Source organism: Carassius auratus, unplaced genomic scaffold (genome assembly GCF_003368295.1).
Source record: "Carassius auratus strain Wakin unplaced genomic scaffold, ASM336829v1 scaf_tig00217084, whole genome shotgun sequence".
NCBI classification, from domain to species: domain Eukaryota; kingdom Metazoa; phylum Chordata; class Actinopteri; order Cypriniformes; family Cyprinidae; genus Carassius; species Carassius auratus.
In genome coordinates this window covers 9,722-29,939 of record NW_020528886.1, presented here as the reverse complement: position 1 = coordinate 29,939, position 20,218 = coordinate 9,722, and the positions used below count along the sequence as shown (strand labels likewise).

The 20,218-nt window shown below is 35.9% G+C and overlaps 2 protein-coding genes and 1 pseudogene across 2 annotated transcripts; 1 reads left to right on the top strand and 2 right to left on the bottom strand.

Annotated features, from left to right (window-relative positions):
* Window positions 1–863: 863 nt before the first annotated feature.
* Window positions 864–6,592, bottom strand: LOC113099903 (BRCA1-associated protein-like; the record flags this gene model as incomplete). Its single annotated transcript, XM_026264810.1, has 6 exons — window positions 6,339–6,592; window positions 4,929–5,090; window positions 4,660–4,843; window positions 3,634–3,823; window positions 3,255–3,368; window positions 864–1,012 (listed from the first exon to the last, which is right to left on the bottom strand). Coding segments are annotated over exons 1-6 (878 nt in total), but the record flags the coding sequence as incomplete, so codon positions are not given.
* Window positions 6,593–7,985: 1,393 nt separating this feature from the next.
* Window positions 7,986–12,400, top strand: LOC113099904 (torsin-4A-like). The gene is made up of 2 exons (XM_026264811.1): window positions 7,986–8,118; window positions 10,957–12,400. The coding sequence occupies exons 1-2, from the start codon at window positions 8,083–8,085 to the stop codon at window positions 12,181–12,183; spliced, it is 1,263 nt and encodes a 420-aa protein (XP_026120596.1). The 5' UTR covers window positions 7,986–8,082; the 3' UTR covers window positions 12,184–12,400.
* Window positions 12,401–12,525: 125 nt separating this feature from the next.
* Window positions 12,526–19,977, bottom strand: LOC113099902 (voltage-dependent anion-selective channel protein 2-like; annotated as a pseudogene).
* Between the last annotated feature and the right edge of the window lie 241 nt (window positions 19,978–20,218).

The following is a 20,218-nucleotide window of genomic DNA, read 5'->3' as shown; positions in this document are numbered from 1 at the left end:
CAGTGAGAATAGAGAACGGCCCAGCAAACCTGTATCACCTCAATGAAGAATCAGGATGAAAAGGTTTAAAGTGACACATGTAAATAACAGGTGAGAGCAAAAGATGAGCATTAACAGTGTCATGCACTGATGCATCATGGGAGAAGAATGTGACGTGAAGGTGTGGGTGAAACTTTCCAAGCGTGAACAAAATTAACTAAAAAATATGAAATATATATGTGACCCTAGAGCACAAAACCAGCCAAATATAGCCAAAAATACATTGTATGGGTCAAAATTATAGATTTTTCTTTTATGCCAAAAATCATTAGGATATTAAGTAAAGATCATGTTCCATGAAGATATTTAGTAAATTTCCTGCCATAAATATCTAAAAACTTAATCTTTGATTAGTAATATGCATTGCTAAGAACTTCATTTGGACAAATTTAAAGATGATTTTCCAGATTCCAGATCTTCAAATAGTTGTATCTCAGACTAATATTGTCCTCCTAATAAAACCATAAATCAATGGAAAGCTTATTTATTCAGCTGATGATGTATAAATCTCAATTTCGAAAAATTTTGTGGTCCAGGGACACACAGACATATACAAACTTACAACTTATTGTTGATAAACAATTGAAAAACAAATTAAAATGATTTAAAAACCTAATGAATATAATAAGTCAACGATAAATATATTATAATTAGTGTAGAATCAGACTTGAATTTACCCAGATGGATTCAAATTAATATATCTATTTAATATAAATTTTCCCAATCCACACAACCTTGGATATATTACCAGGAAAGCTAATGTTTTTGATCAAATTTACAAAAAACAAATATTGTTTTGAAAATGATCAGAAAGTAGCACTCACGTTGCATCCTCCCATCTCTGCAGACACTGGCTGTGAAAGCTGTGGTTGCACAGGGTGGTCAGCACGCCGTTGACCGACTCGTCCATGCGCTCCAAACACACGGTGCACTTGGGCAGCTCCGTCAGATCCATCACAGGTAAACTGGCCCCCTGTTAATAATGAAGAGTTTGAGATCATTCAAAGCATTCCAGAACACTGCAGCTATTGTTGTGCATGCAAATCAGTGCTGGAAACACAACGTGTGTGTGTGTGTGTGTGTGTGTGTTTAAACAGAAACAGCTAGTCAACAACAAAACAGGTTAATCCTGGTCACTCAAGCAATGAATCGGTCTAAAACGGATTTTGAACCAAGTATTTGAACACTTAGTGTCGCATGTTCAAATCATAGTAGCTGCTTGCTATAACAATGATAATAATAGGATTTCGTTTTTAATTTGAAAACTTATTGTTAATAATTCCATACATGTAAAACATAAATGTGTTTGTTCGAAATATTTTAAATATGTTGATGTGTGGTTGATAAGGTGTTTGGGTGGTTGCCAAGAATTTTAACACTTCAATCATAACAATTGCTTGCTTTACTAAAATATATATATATATATATATATATATATATATATATATATATATATATATATATATATATATATATATATATTTATTTATTATAAAATTTATCAAATTTCAATTTGATAACTTGTTGATAATTAACTGTAAAACAAAATGCATTTTAAATATCAAATTCAATATATAAAACATTAAAATACAATTTAAGTAAGCAAAACTACATTCAATGTATTTAATTAGTTTTGAAAAGAATTTTAACACTGATGGTGCATACAAATATATCTAGCTCTATAATACAACATAGCTTTATTACTATGGAAGCATATGGGTAGCAATATTCAATTTGGGATGTAATATGCAAAATGACAATGCAATATGTAAAATGACAATGCATTTCTTATTTACATTTACATTTTCCAATACATTTGTGTAACGTTTGGTGCAAAATGAAAATGAAATTAATTTGCCATTTCATACACCAGTTTTAATATGCTTCCATACATTATCTCATAGGATAGGATTTAGAGATCCGAGATCGCAGATTCTAACCAACTTAAAACCTCAGCATCCATCTAAAATATCAACGACCAGAGGAATATTCAATCACCTCATCAGCTAACAGTGTGAGGTTTATTGCCTTCCATTGTCAGTTGGGTTCGTTCTGTTGTGTTTCCTAATCTGGCAACCTGTGTGAGTGTTGAATATGAGAAGGACTGCAGTTCCCATTTCAACTACTAGCCATCACTATCACATACTGCACCTTTAAGTAAGTTTCAAACCAATTCAAATCATAATGGTTATTTGCTTTGGTATACGCTACTATCTAAAGCAGTGGTTCCCAACCTTTTTCAACTCACGGCCCACACAACCAAACACATATGTTTGCGCGGCCCACTTCAAAAAAATTAACTGACCCCGCTATTGTTGGGTTAATAACTTAGTACTCAGAAGCTAGATTTTAAACTATATTTATTGAATAAACTAGGGCTGTGCGATATGAAAAAAAAAAAAAAAAAAACTATCGCGATTTTTTTGATCAATTTTGCAATTGTGCTTTTACAGTCATAAATGCATTCAGGATTAATTTGAAACATATTTCCAAAAGAAAACCAATCAGAGCTTTATCAAAAGTTGTAACATCTCTAGAACAGACATAAGTCAAAATTATCACTATAGTGAAGATGTAAAAAAATGTATAGACTTGTGGCAAAAAAAATAAATAAAATAAAAATCCTGTGTACAGGGACTTTTTTTTCTTTTTTGCCATGCATTGTTCATAGAGCTCATTAATTGTAGCGGTGCCTCAGGTGTTTGCAGTGTGTATACAGTATGTGTATGCGGTCAGCAGTGAGAGCGCATAAATATAACGCGAAAGCACATTAAAATAATGCACGAGTGCGAATCTCTCTGTTCGCAGCAGATTTCCTTTGCTCTGTCACAAAACCGGTCATGCTTGCTCAGATACACGCTGCTTTTCGAGGAGAGTGTGCACACTTAAAACGTGTCTCCTCTCACTTAAACTGCATCCTGTTTACTAACAAATTCACTCTATGCTCATGTGTTAGACATGAATTATTTTCGCACGTTTTTTATTTCTAGCCATTTACCGCAGTGAGAACGCTCTTGATCCGTCAACATTGGCTCAGAAAAAAGGCGCATCACAGACAGTGTGTGAACCTGGAGTTAGGCATATGCGCACGCTCAAATCGTGATTTTAGGACGTTTTCTTTTAATCGCACAGCCCTAGAATGGACTGGAAATGAACAGAAAATAATTGGCGGCCCACAGGTTGAAAACCACTGATCTAAAGCACCGGAGTCTTACCTCTTCAGATTTGATGACTTCCGCTCTCTCCACATAGACTAACTGGCAGACAGCATCCTCAATGGAGTTGAACTGACGGCCGTTGCACGCTGTGTAGAAGCTGTCGGCATCGGCCTAAAGAAATGAAAAAAACACTATGACGGACAATTCATAAAATACTGGAAATCAAAGAAACTTCAGCAGGCTAATTTGCATGAGTTTATTTTGCAAATCATGTAAATCAAGTGTAGCTGCAGGCAGCAATTAATGAGTCTTTACCAGAAAATGCAAGAAGAAAATATGGACTGTATTGAACTTCAAATACCGAATGAGTGAGGACTCCTGCCCAGTCGAACTTCAGTTAATTGTAATTGTTCTTATACGTGGTTAAATAACTGACCTGACTCCTGAACTTGACCAGCACCATGTACTGATTGGGCGTGGAGTCCCGGATGATCTTCATGTGCTCCATGACGTCGTTGAAGGGAGCCAAGAACTTCATGAGGTCGTGGCTGGTCATGGTGGTGGGTACGGTGAGGATGCACAGCATCGCGCTGCGCCGCACATCCTCTGTGAGCGACGTCATCTTACTGTCAACACCACATCACACAAAACAAGAGCGACGGCTCAGAGTCAGCAATGCAACGAAGTGTCTATTGATCTAAAAGACAAATTCCAGGTTTTTTTTGTGGACAACATACCACTGTTTACCACTGCAGTATTATAGGGTATTAGTATTAGCATAGAAAGAGACCGACAGACAGATATATAGAACTACAGACAGACAGACAGATAGATAGATAGATAGATAGATAGATAGATAGATAGATAGATAGATAGATAGATAGATAGATAGATAGATAGATAGATAGATAGATAGATAGATAGATAGATAGATAGATAGATAGATAGAACTACAGACAGGCAGACAGACAGACAGATAAAAGACAGACAGACAGAAGACAGACAGACTGACAGACTGACAGAAGACAGACAGACAGATAGAAGACAGACAGATAGAAGACAGACAGACAGACAGACAGACAGACAGACACAGACAGACAGACAGATAGAAGACAGACAGACAAACAGACAGACAGACAGACAGATAGAAGACAGATAGAAGACAGACAGACAGAGAGAAGACAGACAGACAGACAGACAGACAGACACAGACAGACAGACAGATAGAAGACAGACAGACAAACAGACAGACAGACAGATAGAAGACAGATAGAAGACAGACAGACAGATAGAAGACAGACAGACAGACAGACAGACACAGACAGAAGACAGATAGAAGACAGAAAGACAGACAGACAGACAGACAGAAGACAGACAGACAGACCGACAGACAGACAGACAGAAGACAGACAGAAGACAGATAGAATACAGACAGACAGACAGACAGACAGATAGCACTAACTTAGTTTTGTAGAGGTGCATGATGCCGTGGACGATCTCCACTGACGGGTTTCCGCTGAAGAAGGAGATCTGATCCGGCAGCTGTTTGGAGGGAGAGTCTGGAGTCCTGCTCTCATCTGTTTGATCTTTAGCTTCTCCATCTCCATCATCTGTGGACTTCAGATCTTCTCTACCGTCCTCAACTCCTGATGGAAAACACAGTCTGTTTACTCCTCACTGGTTAAACCCCTGTCACATCAAAGAGAGTGAGTGAAGAGCTGTTCTGCAGACCTGCGCTGGGCTGGAAGCTCTCGATCACCACGTCGCTCATGACACGGCTGCCCAGGTGCTGGTGGAGGACGGCCGCTCGCTCCAGCTCTGTTTTACCGGCCAGCGTCGCTCTAGCAGAGACCAGCGCTGTCTCTCTCATCTCGTCCTCTGACATCTCTGAAACTGTGGGACGCAGGAGATGTGAGCTGTGACACGAGGCCTCAACATAAAGGCCTCAAAGATATTCTAGAAACAAGCGGAGCGTGTGAATGCTCTCTGTTAACACAAAACCATCTAACAATGCTCATGCTTCTCAGGTTTCTCTGCTATACTTTCAGCTCAGCTCAGTCAGTTCTACTGCTACTGATACACTGAATTTACTCTAATACACGGTTTAGAATTATACTTTTTATCTCACAGTGTATTTGTTTTCGTTACACTGTTTGTTCTAACGGGTCCATGAAAAAACTTTTATGTACTTTTTTATTATTATTTTATTCATAATCCTGTTTATGATTACTTTTTCACTCTGTATTTGTTTTACTCTCAGGAAAAATATAATAATGATAATTATTATTTTAAATGCAGTCCATTTATTTTTAAATGCAGTCCATTAACCATATTTTATTAATTATCCAGTTTATGATTACTTTTATCCTGTTTGTTCCAATAGGTCCCAGAAAAATATAATAATAATAATAAAACATATGAAAAATAATTATATTATATTTTATTATTGTATTGATTATCCAGTTACTTTTTTCACATTGTATTTTTTCATTATCCTGTTTGTTGAGTTGTTTATTATGAAAAATATAATAATAATAATAATAATAACAAAATATAATAAAACAAATCTGTTTTATTTATTGTTTCTTATTATTGTTTTATTAATTATCCAGTTAATTATTACTTTTTTCACACTTGTATTTGTTTCATTATCCAATTTTGTCTTCTGTTTATCAAGCTCTGTAACCTTGGATCCCAGAATTTGTATTATTATTATAAATATGTATATGTATATGAATATGTATATATATATATATATATATATATATATATACATTATGTATATATATATATATATATATATATATATATATATATATATATATATACATATATACATATATATATATATATATATATATATATACACACACACACATACACACACATATACATACATATTTATACATATATACAAATACATACATGTGTGTGTGTGTGTGTGTAAAAATCAAGTAATGCATATTCATGCATGATTACCCTTATCAGAAGGTAATATAATGGGATTTTCATGTTACTGTATGTCACCTTAAGAACCATGGTATTTGCATGTCAGTTCAAAGTACTTCAAACGATATCATGGTACCAGATGACATGAATATGGCCTTCCTGCTGAACCATGGTAAACACAGTGAAACTCACCGGCGCAGTAGTGAAAGCCTCGCGGGGAATCAGACTGATCAGCGAGCTCGAGTCTGATCACAACCAGAGACACACTCATGTGTTCAGAGCACACACACACACACTCCACTCAGTAACACAGATTCACACCAAAGACCGTGTCATCCGAACCATATGCCATAGACACTGAACAGAATCACATCCAGCTATTATTAGAATAAAAAACGCGTTCAACAACAATGACGTTTGAGAGTGAGAGATAAATTACTGCGTTACTTCCGGGAATAAGACAATAATTCCAAAATAAAAGTCCTCATTCATCGATAATAATAATAAGAGACTTAATATAATATGAGTTGTACACCATGGTATTTTTATTATTATGTTCTAATTACCAAAAACTGCAACTCTAAAGCCCCCCCCCCCCCCTCTCTCTGCTAATACTAATACCCTGTAATACTACTAATAATACTGCAGTGATATACAATGGTATACAACAAACAAATAAACAAACAAACAAAAAACTTGGAATTTTTCTTTTAGAACAATAGACACTTTGCTGATTTGTTGCTCTTTCTGATCGTGATTGTTATAATCAATATAATTATTATATTTTATTATATTAAAAATATTTTGCATTATAATCAATGCACACATTTATTGCTTACACTCAAAATACACTCTTAGTGTACTAAAATTAAAATAAAATAATTATAAACGGAGCAATTTCAAGAGGAACCACTGGTCCTCGGGCCCTAAAAAACTGATAATAAATTATAGAAATTTTATAATAAAATAAATTAAAAAAATTAACAGATAACACAAACTAGATAAATATGTATGTACAAAATTATCTATTATCATGCAATATATATATATATATATATATATATATATATATATATATATATAAACAAGATTTGATAGAAAATGCGTCAACATCATTTTAAAGTCAGTTTAATTTTTAGAATTTAAAAGCAACAAAAAAGCATACAGCACTACACGATTCAAGTATTGAAACTAAAGATATTTCTAAAACATTTTATTATTATTAAAATAAACAAATATAACAAAAAAAAAGGATAAGCAACATAAGTTACAAATGTTCTAAAAATGTTTAGTTTGTCTTCCAGTGGAAACCCCCCACAACATGCTCACATCAGAGTGTCAGTAAAAATTCTCATCAAATCATGACTCCATCTAATCTTTGATGATGCGAGGTGTAAAAATGCTGCTATTTTTGCATACTGAGCCACTGACAGACAGACCACGGAACATTTTCTTGGTAACTCTAAACTGCCGGCTCAAACCCCACCCTGGTGAACTCCCACATAGCTAGTCAACTGGGCCGGTTTATGCATTACAAATCCTCACCAAATCCCCCAGAGTGATTCATATAAAAGACTTAAAATACTTTTACACAAGCAAACACAGATTACACATTCTTCTAGTTCTCTTGATTAATAGAGTTCCCTTATAGAGTAAAAACAAAGCCTTGCGTGATCACCAACAATTTCAATCAATTTCTCAGTTCGCTGTCCGAATCAAATGGTGCACAATGTAGTGCAAACAGACTATTTTTGTGCACAAAGGTGCCCCAGAAGTTCTGTTTCTTCAATGTATGTGATAGAGGGAGGTGTGGCTTGCAGAGAAGATGATCAGAAGGAGGAGCTCACAAAGCTTGCCTGTTAATGTTCATCTGGCTGTGAGGAAGTCAGCTCCTCTCCTCTTCTCTCCTCATCAGTCAAGCTTCTAGAGGAATCTGATGTTTCAAAACCACACGTCAGAGTGTTTTCCAAAGGTAAGCCAACTCTGTTTTTTATAAAACAAGTTTTGCATTTGTCTTCCTGTACATTTTTCTGTTGCATCTGATAGTTTAACCACTTCAGCTGAGGCAACTGTCTAGTCTTACTTAACTTCCCTCATCTGAGCAAAACCACGGTAGAGAATAAGCTGGTGGGAGACTTCAGACTTGCAGTCAGTCAAGCACACTCATGATTTAACGGGACACTTTTTATTGCCCTTGTTCTCCAAAGAGGGGTGTGTGAAAAAGGATTTCCAGGAAGGAAACCGTGTCTGCCTTGGCAGGGGGGCTTGTGAAGGAAAGGCAGAATTTTCTGGAATGTTGAACGTACCTTTTGCAAAGAAAATGTGTTTAAATGCACCTGAGAACTTTCAAGCAGCTTTCACAGGAGTTTCAGGGTCTTTTTATGTTGCTGTTTGAAGCAAATAGGCTTCATGTTTCTGATTCAATTTCATTGTAGGGGAAAACAGAGAGGCCTCTTAGGGAGCAAGAATTGTTATTTTTGTCATTTGATACTTGATGGTCAGACAATATGTGCATGGCTTTTGTTGAAAGTGGGTTCTTTAGTTTTCTGTTGAAGTGACACTTGTTTAAATGCAGTATCATTTGCATGTGTATGTGTAGTTTTATAAGGCATTCTTTCAGCCTGCAGGCGTGTTGAATGCAGTGCTCGGTAACGGTGAATGACGTTGCCACAACTTGCTTCCATGCCGTTTTGTGGCAATTGCAAACTGCACTACACTGCAGCGTGCATCAAAGCAATGGTTGAGTTTATTATGATGCACGCTGTTTACATCATGAGTCATCATTTACTGAAGAGTTAGTCGGGGACATTTAGGACAGAAAACGTGCTCATTTTGTGGTGTACAATGCTCATTTAATTTGAGCCAAGTTTGGTTTGCCCCAATGCAATCAGTCAGACTGCATTTGGAACAAAAAACCGTGATACAGAAATATAACTTGAAACTGAAGTTTTTATCGAATTATGCATTTCTATAATGACCTCTCATTGATTATTTTAATGCACATGCCTCTTTTCTTGCTTTCAGCATTAGCTATTTTTTAACCATGGCAAATGCACTAAAATAAAAGATGCAACATGCATCACAAAGCAGAGGCTGAGTTTATGAAGCATACTGTTTACAACATGAGTCACCATGTACCAAAGGCATTTTCAGGGTCATTCAGGACAGAAAATGCGCTCACTTTGAGGTGGGTTTGCTAAACGAAACATGCAAGAAGCAGAAATATCAAAATTTCACTTATTATGTACTGAGTTTGGTCCTGACCCAATGCAACCGGCCGAGCCACTGAAAACAACAGATTGTATTTACACTTTGGTGTCTATAATGTCTATAATATCCTCACACTGTTCGTTATCTGAATGCATATGCTTCCTTTCTTGCTTTTAGCATTAGCTGTTTCATGGAAAATGTAAACTATCAAATGCACAAAAATAAAGGTGCAACATGCATCACAAAGGAGAAGTTGAGTGTATGATGCATGCAATTTACAACAAGTCATTCAGGACAGAAAACGGGCTCACTTTATGGTGAGAATGCTAAACAAAACAAAAATCAGAGAGATCCAATTCCAACCAGAATTCATTTGTACTTTGGTGCTTCTAATCATGCATATCTATAATGACCTCATGCTGTTTATTCTCTAAATGCATATGCCTTTATTCTTGCTTTCTGCAATAATAGTTTTTCTGTCAAATTCAAACTATCTAATACACCAAAATAAAGGTGTGACATGCATCACAAAGGAGAAGCAGATTTAATGATGCATGCTGTTTACAACATCAGTCATGTTGTAAGGCTTTTTCAGGCTCATTCATGACAAAAAAATGAGCTCACATTGTTGTGCCAAGTTTGGTCCTGCCCCCTGCCAGGTTGCTGAAAAAACTAATTGCATTTGCACTTTGGCACTGCTAATCATGCATGTCTATAATGACCTCTCGCTGTTTGTTTTCTGAATGCATATGCCTCCATTCTTGCTTTTAGAATTTGCTGTTTTATGGAATATGCAAACTGTTAAATGCACCAAAAGAAAAGCTGAATTTATGATGCATGCTGTTTGTAACACATGTCATCTTGCACCAAAGGCTTCTTAAAGGCCAATGAGGATAGAAAATTCACTAATTTTGAGGTGGGCATGCTAAATGAAACATACAAGAACACTTAAGGGTTCTAAAAGCATTTATGCAGTGATACCATAGAACAGGACTGGTCCTTGTGAGCCACTTTTCTGCACAGAATAAACACACCTGAACCAGACTGAGTAGCTAAACTCTGCAGGACTTGGCCTTCTGAACCATTTTTGGGTTTCCCAAAGAACCCTTCAGTAAACATTCCATTTATTTCTTAGTTTGAAGAACATTTGGATCATCTAAAGAACCTTTTCCACTATAAATAACTTTTTGTTCAATGGAAAGTTCTTCATGGAACCATGAATGTCAATCAAGAACCTTAATTTTTAAGAGTGTAGACTTTCTCTACTAGAAAAACCTCTTGTCCACTGGAAAGATTCCAAGGAATTTTAAAGAAACTTAAGCAGCAGAAACATTCCATTTGTTCTCATTTATTTTGTGCAATTTTCTGAGCAATAAATGTCAAACAAAAAGTTGTCAAAACAAGATTCAAGCACTCAAGTTTCAAGTTTCACACATTTGTTATTGCTACCATTCCCCTGCTGGGAAACATGTCGGCTAAAAGATGCTGGCTGGATTTTGAAATACAGTCATTATTTATTTGTTTGCAGCATGGTGGTTACTCAAACTCTTATAGTCTTTCTCATATTGTTTGATTTTTAATTCATCATTGCTTTCCACAGATGGGAGAACAAGACCCCAGTGACCGGCTGAGAGGAGACCAGCTGAAAGAGACGAAGGAAAATGGCACTGGAAGTTTCTCCCAGTTCTCCTCAAGTGTGCGAGCCATGGTGCGCATTCGCCAGAAGTACCAGGCCATGAAGAAACGCCGTCTTGAGATCGCAGCGGTGTCGTCCCAGAGCTTTATGTCTCCACGGTCCAGCCCAAAGGTTTTCACCTTTGACAATCTTCCAGACACCATAAACTCAAATACCACTTCCCCACGCAAGCGGAAGAAAAAGAGGAAGGCACGGGTTTTGTATCCAAGCAGCAGTTTGAGAGCTGTACCCACAAAAGAGAGAAGCCGTGCAAAGAAATGCCTCTACTTGCTGTTCATCATCGTATTTCTACAAATTTACAATGCCATTGAGAACTTGGATGACCATGTGCTTAAATATGATCTAGATGGACTGGAGAAAACCCTTAAAAGGGAAGTCTTTGGCCAACAAGAAGTTGCAGACAGTCTTCTGGGTCATTTGCATGATTATTTGTCAACTTATGTCCACAATAAGCCTTTAGTGTTGTCGCTTCACGGACCTACTGGAGTTGGGAAGAGCCACGTTGGCCGATTACTAGCTCAGCATTTCCGCTCAGTTGTTGGCGAGGACTTGGTGATGCAGTACTTCGTTCTACACCATTGCCCAACAGACGACGATATCCCACAATGCACCAAATCTCTGGACTCTCACGTCACAGAAATGGTGACTCAGGCTGAGGAACAGGAAAAGATACCGGTCTTTATCTTCGATGAGGTGGAGCACATGCCCAGGCAGTTGCTGGACACACTGCAAGACCTGATTCATCCCAAAAACAACAACGAGTACTTAAACGCCATCTACATTCTCATCAGCAATCTGGGACATGAAGACATCACCAAATTCGTTCTGCAAAACTCCAGCGTCGCCGTCTCAGGCCGTCTGAGCTTGAGTCAGGAACTGAACCCTTGGTTGCGAGGCTATCTTGAAAGATACCACATGCTATTTTTGGAGGCAGACATCCTGCCTTTTATGCTTTTGGAGAAGAGCCACGTATTAGATTGTTTTATTGACGAGATGTCCAGGGAAGGATTCTACCCTGATCGCTCCCACGTTGAAAAGCTTGCTGAAGAACTATCATACTATATAGTTGGTGAACGGGAATTTTCTCAAACCGGATGCAGGCAGGTTGTGGCAAAAGTGAACCTCCTTTGAAACAAAATCTGCCGTGCAGATGTTCAATGTGAGGAAAACCATTTTGTCAAAATTTCATTGTGCATTCAGTGAAAAAAGTGTTGTACTGTTACAGTACCGTAAAGTTTGGGGTTGGTAAAATTCAAATTCTCTTCTGCTCATCAAGGCTGCATTCATTTGATTAAAATTACAGTAAAAAACTAATTGTTTTCTATGTGAATATATATGTTAAAATGTAATTTATTTCCTTAAGAAAATCCTTCAGAAATCATTCTAATATGGCAATTTGTTGCTCAAGAAACATTTTTGTGCAGAAACCATGATAAATTTTGTTCAGGATTATTTGATGAATAGAACATTTAAAAATACCATTCATTTAAATATTAAATCTTTGTCACTTTATAAGTTTATCTACTGTCACTTTTAATCAATTTAATGCATCCTTGTTGAATAAAAGTATTAATTTATTTGAAAATAACAATCATCTTTCTAACCCCAATCTTTTCCTTATTCATGTACTATGAAGCAAGTCCATAAAACAAGCACAACTCAAAATAATTCAATTTTTCTTTGTTTATTAGAATTTCTCAATTTCTACTGGAAAATTGAGGTACAAAGACCAACTTACACAAGATTGTAAAATTTGTTATTATATATATAATAACAATATATATAATAGTAATATGGAAAAAAAACTTTGGTTTTCATAAAAAATGTAATGCACAAAAAGCTCTTTTGTACACTGAAACACATTTGAAATGGTTAGCTAGCGGCATTTCTTCCCACAATGCAGAGTTGCTCTCTAGCCATCAATGAGTGTGTAATAGATAGTGTTGCAAGCTCTAAAAATATATATGCTGTCTGTTCAGTTTCCTGTGGGGCCTAAAGCCCTAGAAGTGCAACATAGCTCTAATGCAGCATCCTGAGAAATAACCTCAACCATGCAACTTTATGACCGACGCTATAAATCCAACGCAAGTGCTTAGCATGCCCTGACATCACCAGAGAAACACACTCAAATCCACTGCTACTTGTGTAATCTGGTTTGCTGCAGGTGCTCTACGTAAATATTTCCCTTAGATGGCCAGGTTTTACGGCCGGTTGAGATTGAATAACTCAGCTCCCACAAACTTGCAAAAACTGTCAACATGCCGCTAAGTGTTTTTAGTCATCGAGTGCTAGTGTGTGATGTAGGAAGGACAACATGGGGATTGGGTCCCTCTTCTTCTGTGTCTTTTGCACTACGGCAGCTATGCTTCCAGTTCAAACCCCAGTCCTACTTTGTGTCCGCCGGTGTTGAAGTTTTTTCCATCGATCAAGGCTGAGAGAGTGAGTTTCACCCCTTTACAATGGGGGAAAAAAAACATTAAAAGATACACAAAGATGTTAATAAACATCCTTAAAAAATAAATCATTGGTCACAAGATGACTGAAATAGAATACTAGTGTATTACATATTGTGAAGTATATACCATGTACTATTTATTAATACATTTTGAATTTTTTTTAGGCGACTTGTATGCAGAGAATGCTGTCACATAATCTCACCGTTGCTTGCATGTTTAAATTAGTGAAATAAAAAATTTTTAAAAATACATTTTTGTTATTTTTGTTTAAAGAAGTAGTTCACCCAAAAATGAAAATTTGCTGAGAACATTTACTCAACCTCAGGCCATCCAAGATGTAGATGAGTTTGTTTCTTAATCAGATTTGGAGAAATGTTGCATTGCATCACTTGCTCACCAATGGATGCTCTGCAGTGAATGGGTGCCGTCAGAATAAGAGTCCAAAAAGCTAAATTATTTGCCATAATCCAAAATAACATTTGCTCTAGTTTTCCTTTCACATCAAAACCCACCCACAAATTTGTTTAGAGGACTCTCCGTTTGGACTCTCATTCTGACGGCACCCATTCACTGCAGAGCATCCATCGATGAGCAAGTGATGCAATGCTACATTTCTCCAAATCTGGTCCCATGAAGAAACAAACTCGTCTACATTTTAGATGGCCTGAGGGTGATTTTCTGTTTTCAAGTTTCTGTTCCCTTAATAATGTCTCAACTTGAAAAAGAAAAAAAGAATCAAAAAGGAAGATGTTAAAATCACTCTTGGTTCAATCCTCACAACGCAAATGAAATGCATTGCACTGTGGGATAAAGTGGAGTACAGTTCTCTGGTTGTATATTGAACATTTTGGCGAATATCATCTGGGTATTCGGTGCATACAGAAAACTCATGAATTGTGCAGTTTAAATTCTGCATGCTGTAGAAATGTAGTAGTTTTCCCTAGTAAAAAAAATGCCAATTTAATTTAAAAATATATTTATTTCATACTAAGTATAATACAAACCATTAGCATATTTACTTACACATCACTTACTGAAGTATTTCTTTATTGCACAATGCACATTTTTAATATTACTATTAATAATCTTTAATTGCCAGATTTTTCTATTGTACCACTTTAGCACTATCAGTATATCTTTAGCTGGACTTGAGCACTACTTCTGCACAATTAAAGAGCATTAAATACAAATTAGTTGTTCCAATTTAGCAGACTTTAGTTTTAAGCATACCAGTTTATTACACCAAAAGTACAATTGCAGGGTGTTTTTATTAACCAAATAAATATGTAAATATATCTGTAGTATACTTAGCACAAAATAAATGTATTATAGTATAATTGTTCACTATGGTTGTGCTGTTCATATCATAAACAATAATTTTAAGATATTTACCAGGTCGAAGAGTCTGAGTGTAACCAACTCCAATCAGACTGGCATTGTTCACTTTGGCCTGCCATGAGGAAATAATGAGAAAAATAAAACATGCTCAGGTTTGGTCATTCCAAGCTTTGAATATTTAATATAACTTCCTGTAAGCTTTTCAAGGGGCAGATTTAGACCTGAAACAATCCACGAAAGAAAACATGGATGCAGACGCTTCTAGTTACACAAACCTTGATTTCATGTGGTGGCGTGAAATGTGTCAGAACTTGAATCATAACGAAACACACGTCTGCATTTGCATTATCAGCACTGCTGTCATGTACAACAGAACCACAAGCTTGCAATGCATTAGCCAAGAATTTGAATGTGTTTGCATGTTTTTTTTGGTTGAACTGAATCCAGGTTGTGTGAAGATGGTTAACTTACAGACACCGAGGCGTCTTTATCCAGCTTGTACTTTGCAGCAACTCCGAATCGCGTGCTGTTGCTGCCAGACGTCCACGCTAAAGTGACGGCCGTCTCCAGCTGATCACTGATCTTCTGATAGACAGATCCTCCAAACTCAGCTCCGTCATTACTGATGACAGATTTATTCAAACATACATTAAATATTGAAGAAAAGGTTAAAGGGGTCATATGACGTTGCTAAAAATAACATTATTTTATGTATTTGGTGTAATGCAATGTGTTTATGCGGGTTAAGGTTATAATGTACATTATTGTTCTCCTCTATGCCCCGCCTTTCTGGAAAACATTGATCTTTACAAAGCTCATCGTTCTGAAAAGCGAGGTGTGCTGTGATTGGCCAGCTGTCTAGTGTGTTGTGATTGGCCGAATTCCTCAAGCATGTGACTGAAATGTTACGCCCCTTACCATACCGTGATGCTGTCTCCAAAACAAAACCAATGAAACCCATTACAAACGAGGCAGTTTCTGCATCCAGTGCGGACATAATTACTGATTATAATGACTTACTCGTTGCATTGCATATCACGCTGCGTAAAAATAAAACCATGTCTGCATTTGTGATCGGAGAAACACAAACAAGCACTTCTCTACACTGCTCAAAACTGCCTTAAACTTTAATATGCAAACGTACTTACAGGCTGTGAGTCAGAAGCACCAGACTCAAGATTTGGCGGCATTATGCAAATCTTCCCACATCGTGATGTAGACATGTGGGGGCGTGTTTAAATTAGCCTTTTTAGGAAGGCGTGTTTGAATCTTAACTTTTATAAAACATATCGTTTTCAGATTTGAGACTTTACTTTACAGCTCTGCTTTATGCACCAAGAGCTTGTAACACTCCAAAGAGGGTGTAACTTTAAGCAAAAATATTCAATAATTAATATAGTGCATAAATATATTTAATAAAACACTCTCTAGGGTTTTTTCTTTCTGGATAAATAACAAGTTTACGGTCACTGAGTGACTTGCCCGAGCTAATGTTACATCATGTGACACATTGACGTCTTTCCGCGGTTGAAACACTGATTGAGTGAGACGTGATTCATTTCTGTAAGCTGTTTCTTATCATCTTTATCTTGTGCTGTAACTGAGTTTCATGTCAAAAGTGACCAAGCATAAAAGTTATTACTGGAGGGGAAAACAGCATCCACTAAAAGATCAATTCTTGCGATTTAAGAATTGATATCGGTTTCAATGAAATTAGAATTTATTAAGATTGATAAATCAATATTTTAATCCCAGCTCTAATATCAGCAGGGTCGTAGCTAGCTAAATCAGAATATTTCATATTTAAAAACATAAAAAAGGTAACACGAGCCTGTGTTTTGAGAAATAAGTCTTGTGAGATATAAACACAAAATTGCATGATATAAACGTATGTATTTTTTCGTGCAATTTTAATTAAAAAAATGAAATAAATTGCGACTTTTTATCTCAAAATTCTAACACATTTGTGAGTTTCTAAATCACAATTCTTCTAAAAAGGAAAAAAGTCAGAATTGTGAAATAAAAAGTTGCAATTTAATTAAATTTTATATAATATATAATGAGGTTTTTCATTGACTCTTACACGTTGGTGTGAAGCTGGAAGTCTCCTGCCTTGTATCCCAAAGCAAAGTTATTTTGCACCAGTTTGGATTTGGCCGTGTCAAACGCTATCTGATAGCCCACAAGCCAGCCTTCGTATCCCAGAACCGCTGCAGAGTGCACAACCGGACCCTCGAAATCAACATCACAGCTCACATTGACAAAGTCACGCTTGTAGCCAGTCTTCAGTTTACCACTTTTCTTGCTAAAGAAAGAAAAACACCGTCAAAGACACCAAACCAGATCGTCAAACCAGCCTTAATGCGTCAGATACTAACAACTCACCTTGTGTTTGGTACAAAAGACGTATCCAGAGCCACTTTCAACCCCTGGACGAGCTGAGGAGACGATACAGCAAATTATGAACATGACAGCAAACCATAGCGACTCTAAGGGGAGAGTTTTTCCTGACCTGGTCTTCTACAGACACTTCTGTACTGAGCATGTTGTCTGTGTTCCACTTCTGGTTCAAACTCAATCCCAGATCTTTCATCTTATACTTGGTCTCCAGACTCCCGCCGGCTTTTCCCGTGTCTGTGTTGGTGGATCCAGACGTGTTGAACTCCTGCAGTTGGATTAGAGTTTATGAACAGGATTAATATATATTTCTATATATAAACTTGGCATGCATTAGCAACCAACCGCTTTTTTAATCAACTTCAAATCAAAAACACCAGACTGTTACCTACTTTTTGTGATTTAAGTTAATAGTTTGCAATTTCACTAAGTCTGAGTGTTTTTTTTTTTTTAATAGAGAAAATAGTATAGATTAATATAATAATATATTGGACTTTTTTTTACTGACAATTAATTATAATTAATTTCTAATTATGAAATTATCTGTAGTGATATATAAACCAAGGTAATCCATGTGTTTTTTTTATATTTGACCATTTTAAACTTTTATTTTAATTTATATTATTTTAATATTATTTATACAGTATTCTAATATTTATTTATATTTTCAATTAGTTTTTAGTTTTATATATTCAGTTTTAATTTTAAATTTAGTAAATGTATTTTTGCTTTTAACATTTTATTAGTTTTTGTTTTTATATATTATTTATATATTTAATTAATTATTTATATATTTTCATCTTAAACTTATTTCAGTTATTTGCCAAGGCAACATTTTTAATTTTTATTTAAATTTAAGTTTTTCAGTATTTCTCTTTTATTTCAGTTACCGAATAACCAATTTTTCTACAGTATTAACAAATAATATATATTTAATAATATTAATTTGAGTTATAGTTAAAAACAACCACACTGTTACGGAAAACCCTGTAATTACCAATTTACTAAATTATAGATTTTTCTCGATTTTTAATAACAAATTTCAGTGTTAATTTTAATTGTTTTTTTTTAGTTCATTTTAGTTTTAGCTACAAATAACAACACTGTTTCCCGAAAACCCTGTCATTTCACATTTAAAAACAAATGACAGAAAGTCTATACTTGTGCATTATTAAAAACAACATATAACATTAAATAAACAATAAAACAGACATTGAACACGTCTCATGACAGTACTGGATGGCAGATGGCGAGTGATGTGACAGAATGAGGTTTATTTTGATTGTGACCCAGAAACACAGAGGGGACAGGACGGGACTCTTGTTTAACTCCAGAGCGATGTCGGTTGTGTAGTCAGAGAGAAATTATTCAAAATTAAATTCACATGACATGAAAATAATTAACCACAAAAAAACTGACATCAAGATAAAGACTCAAACAGTTCTGTCTGTATGGTAAATGATGTGTGAAGGAGACCACAGAGATGTGTGGGCCTTTACAGTGAAACCTGCCACATCACACAAACACCCCTACATTAATCTTACCATCTAAATGCATTTCCCAAAATGGTGCATCAAAGACATACAAATTGCATTAATTTTTGAATTCATAACAAGCATTAAGGTAATGGAATGTGCACTTTAAGGGAATATTTCACTCAAAAATGTACATTTTCTGTAAATCCAAGATTAGCATGAGTTTGTTTCTTCATCAGATTTGGAGAAATGTAGCATTGCATCAGTGTCTCAGCAATGGATGCTCTGCAGTGAATGGGTGCCGTCAGAATGAAAGTCCAAAACATCACAATAATCCATACAACTCCAGTCCAGCAGTTAATGTCTTGTGAAACCAAAAGCTGCTTGTTTGTAAGAAACAAATCCATTATTAAGATGTTTTAACTTCAAACTATAGCTTCTGGCTAAATAAGAGTCCTCTAAAAACTGCTTTCTCTAATGGAAAAGCTGTCAGCTCTGAATTAGGAGAGAAATCTGCACAGATGAAGCCAAATTTACAAACCAAAACAGCTCTAAACAAAGATGTGGCTTGATTTTAACGCGAGAGACAACAGGAGATGGACTGAGGAAGCTTCATTATGGATTATAGACTCGTATTCTGCCCAGAAGTTAAAAACGTCTTAATGATAGATTTGTTTCTAACAAACAAGCCGCTTTTGTCTTCTCCAGACATTAACTGATGGAGTGGAGTGCTGTGGATTACTTGTGGATTATTGTGATGTTTTTATCAGCTGTTTGGACTCTCATTCTGACGGCACCCATTCACTGCAGAGCATCCACTGAAGCAATGCTACATTTCTCCAAATCTGATGAAGAAAAAACTCATCTACATCTTGGATGGCTTGAGTGTGAGAACATTTCCAACAAATATTCATTTCTGGGTGAACTATTCCTTTAATGGTCCTTAAAGTAGACCTAAATTGTATTAATGGTAAATTTAATTTGGTTTTATTTTGTCCAAAGTGTATTTAAAAAAAAAACAAAGAAAGTACTGCTGCAAAATAATTAAACTATAACTAACTCACCACTCCATTTTGAGATTTAGTCTTGAGGTCCAATTTTACAATCCCAAAACCTACAAACAAAACAAAGACAGGAATTACAGCAGAATGCAATTCATCCTAACATCTTCTCCAAAACAAGAGTTTTCTCACCGTAACCCTTGCTGAAAATGTCCTTGGCTGCTTTCCCAGGTCTGAGTATGCAGGAGGAACTGCCATTATATCTGATTCATAAACGAAAGGGAAAATATCAGCATTTGTCTTAAGAAAGCTACAAAAATGTCAAAAGAAAGCGGGGATCAAACCGCAGATAAAACAAACCCACAAAATGGCTTAATCAGTTATCAAACCCACTGTGTGCATGCAGTTCATAGTAGTTGCTCATTTTTAAAACCTTGTTAAATAAGCTTTCATAATCTGTACATGATTGCACTGCCAATGCCAACACATTTCACTTATA

What these genes read in the sequence shown, in the direction of transcription:
- LOC113099904 (XM_026264811.1), top strand. Translation starts at nt 8,083, where the DNA reads ATGTTTCAAAACCACACGTCAGAGTGTTTTCCAAAG. An exon ending in CGTCAGAGTGTTTTCCAAAG is followed by an intron (nt 8,119 to 10,956) that starts GTAAGCCAACTC and finishes TGCTTTCCACAG; the next exon opens with ATGGGAGAACAAGACCCCAG.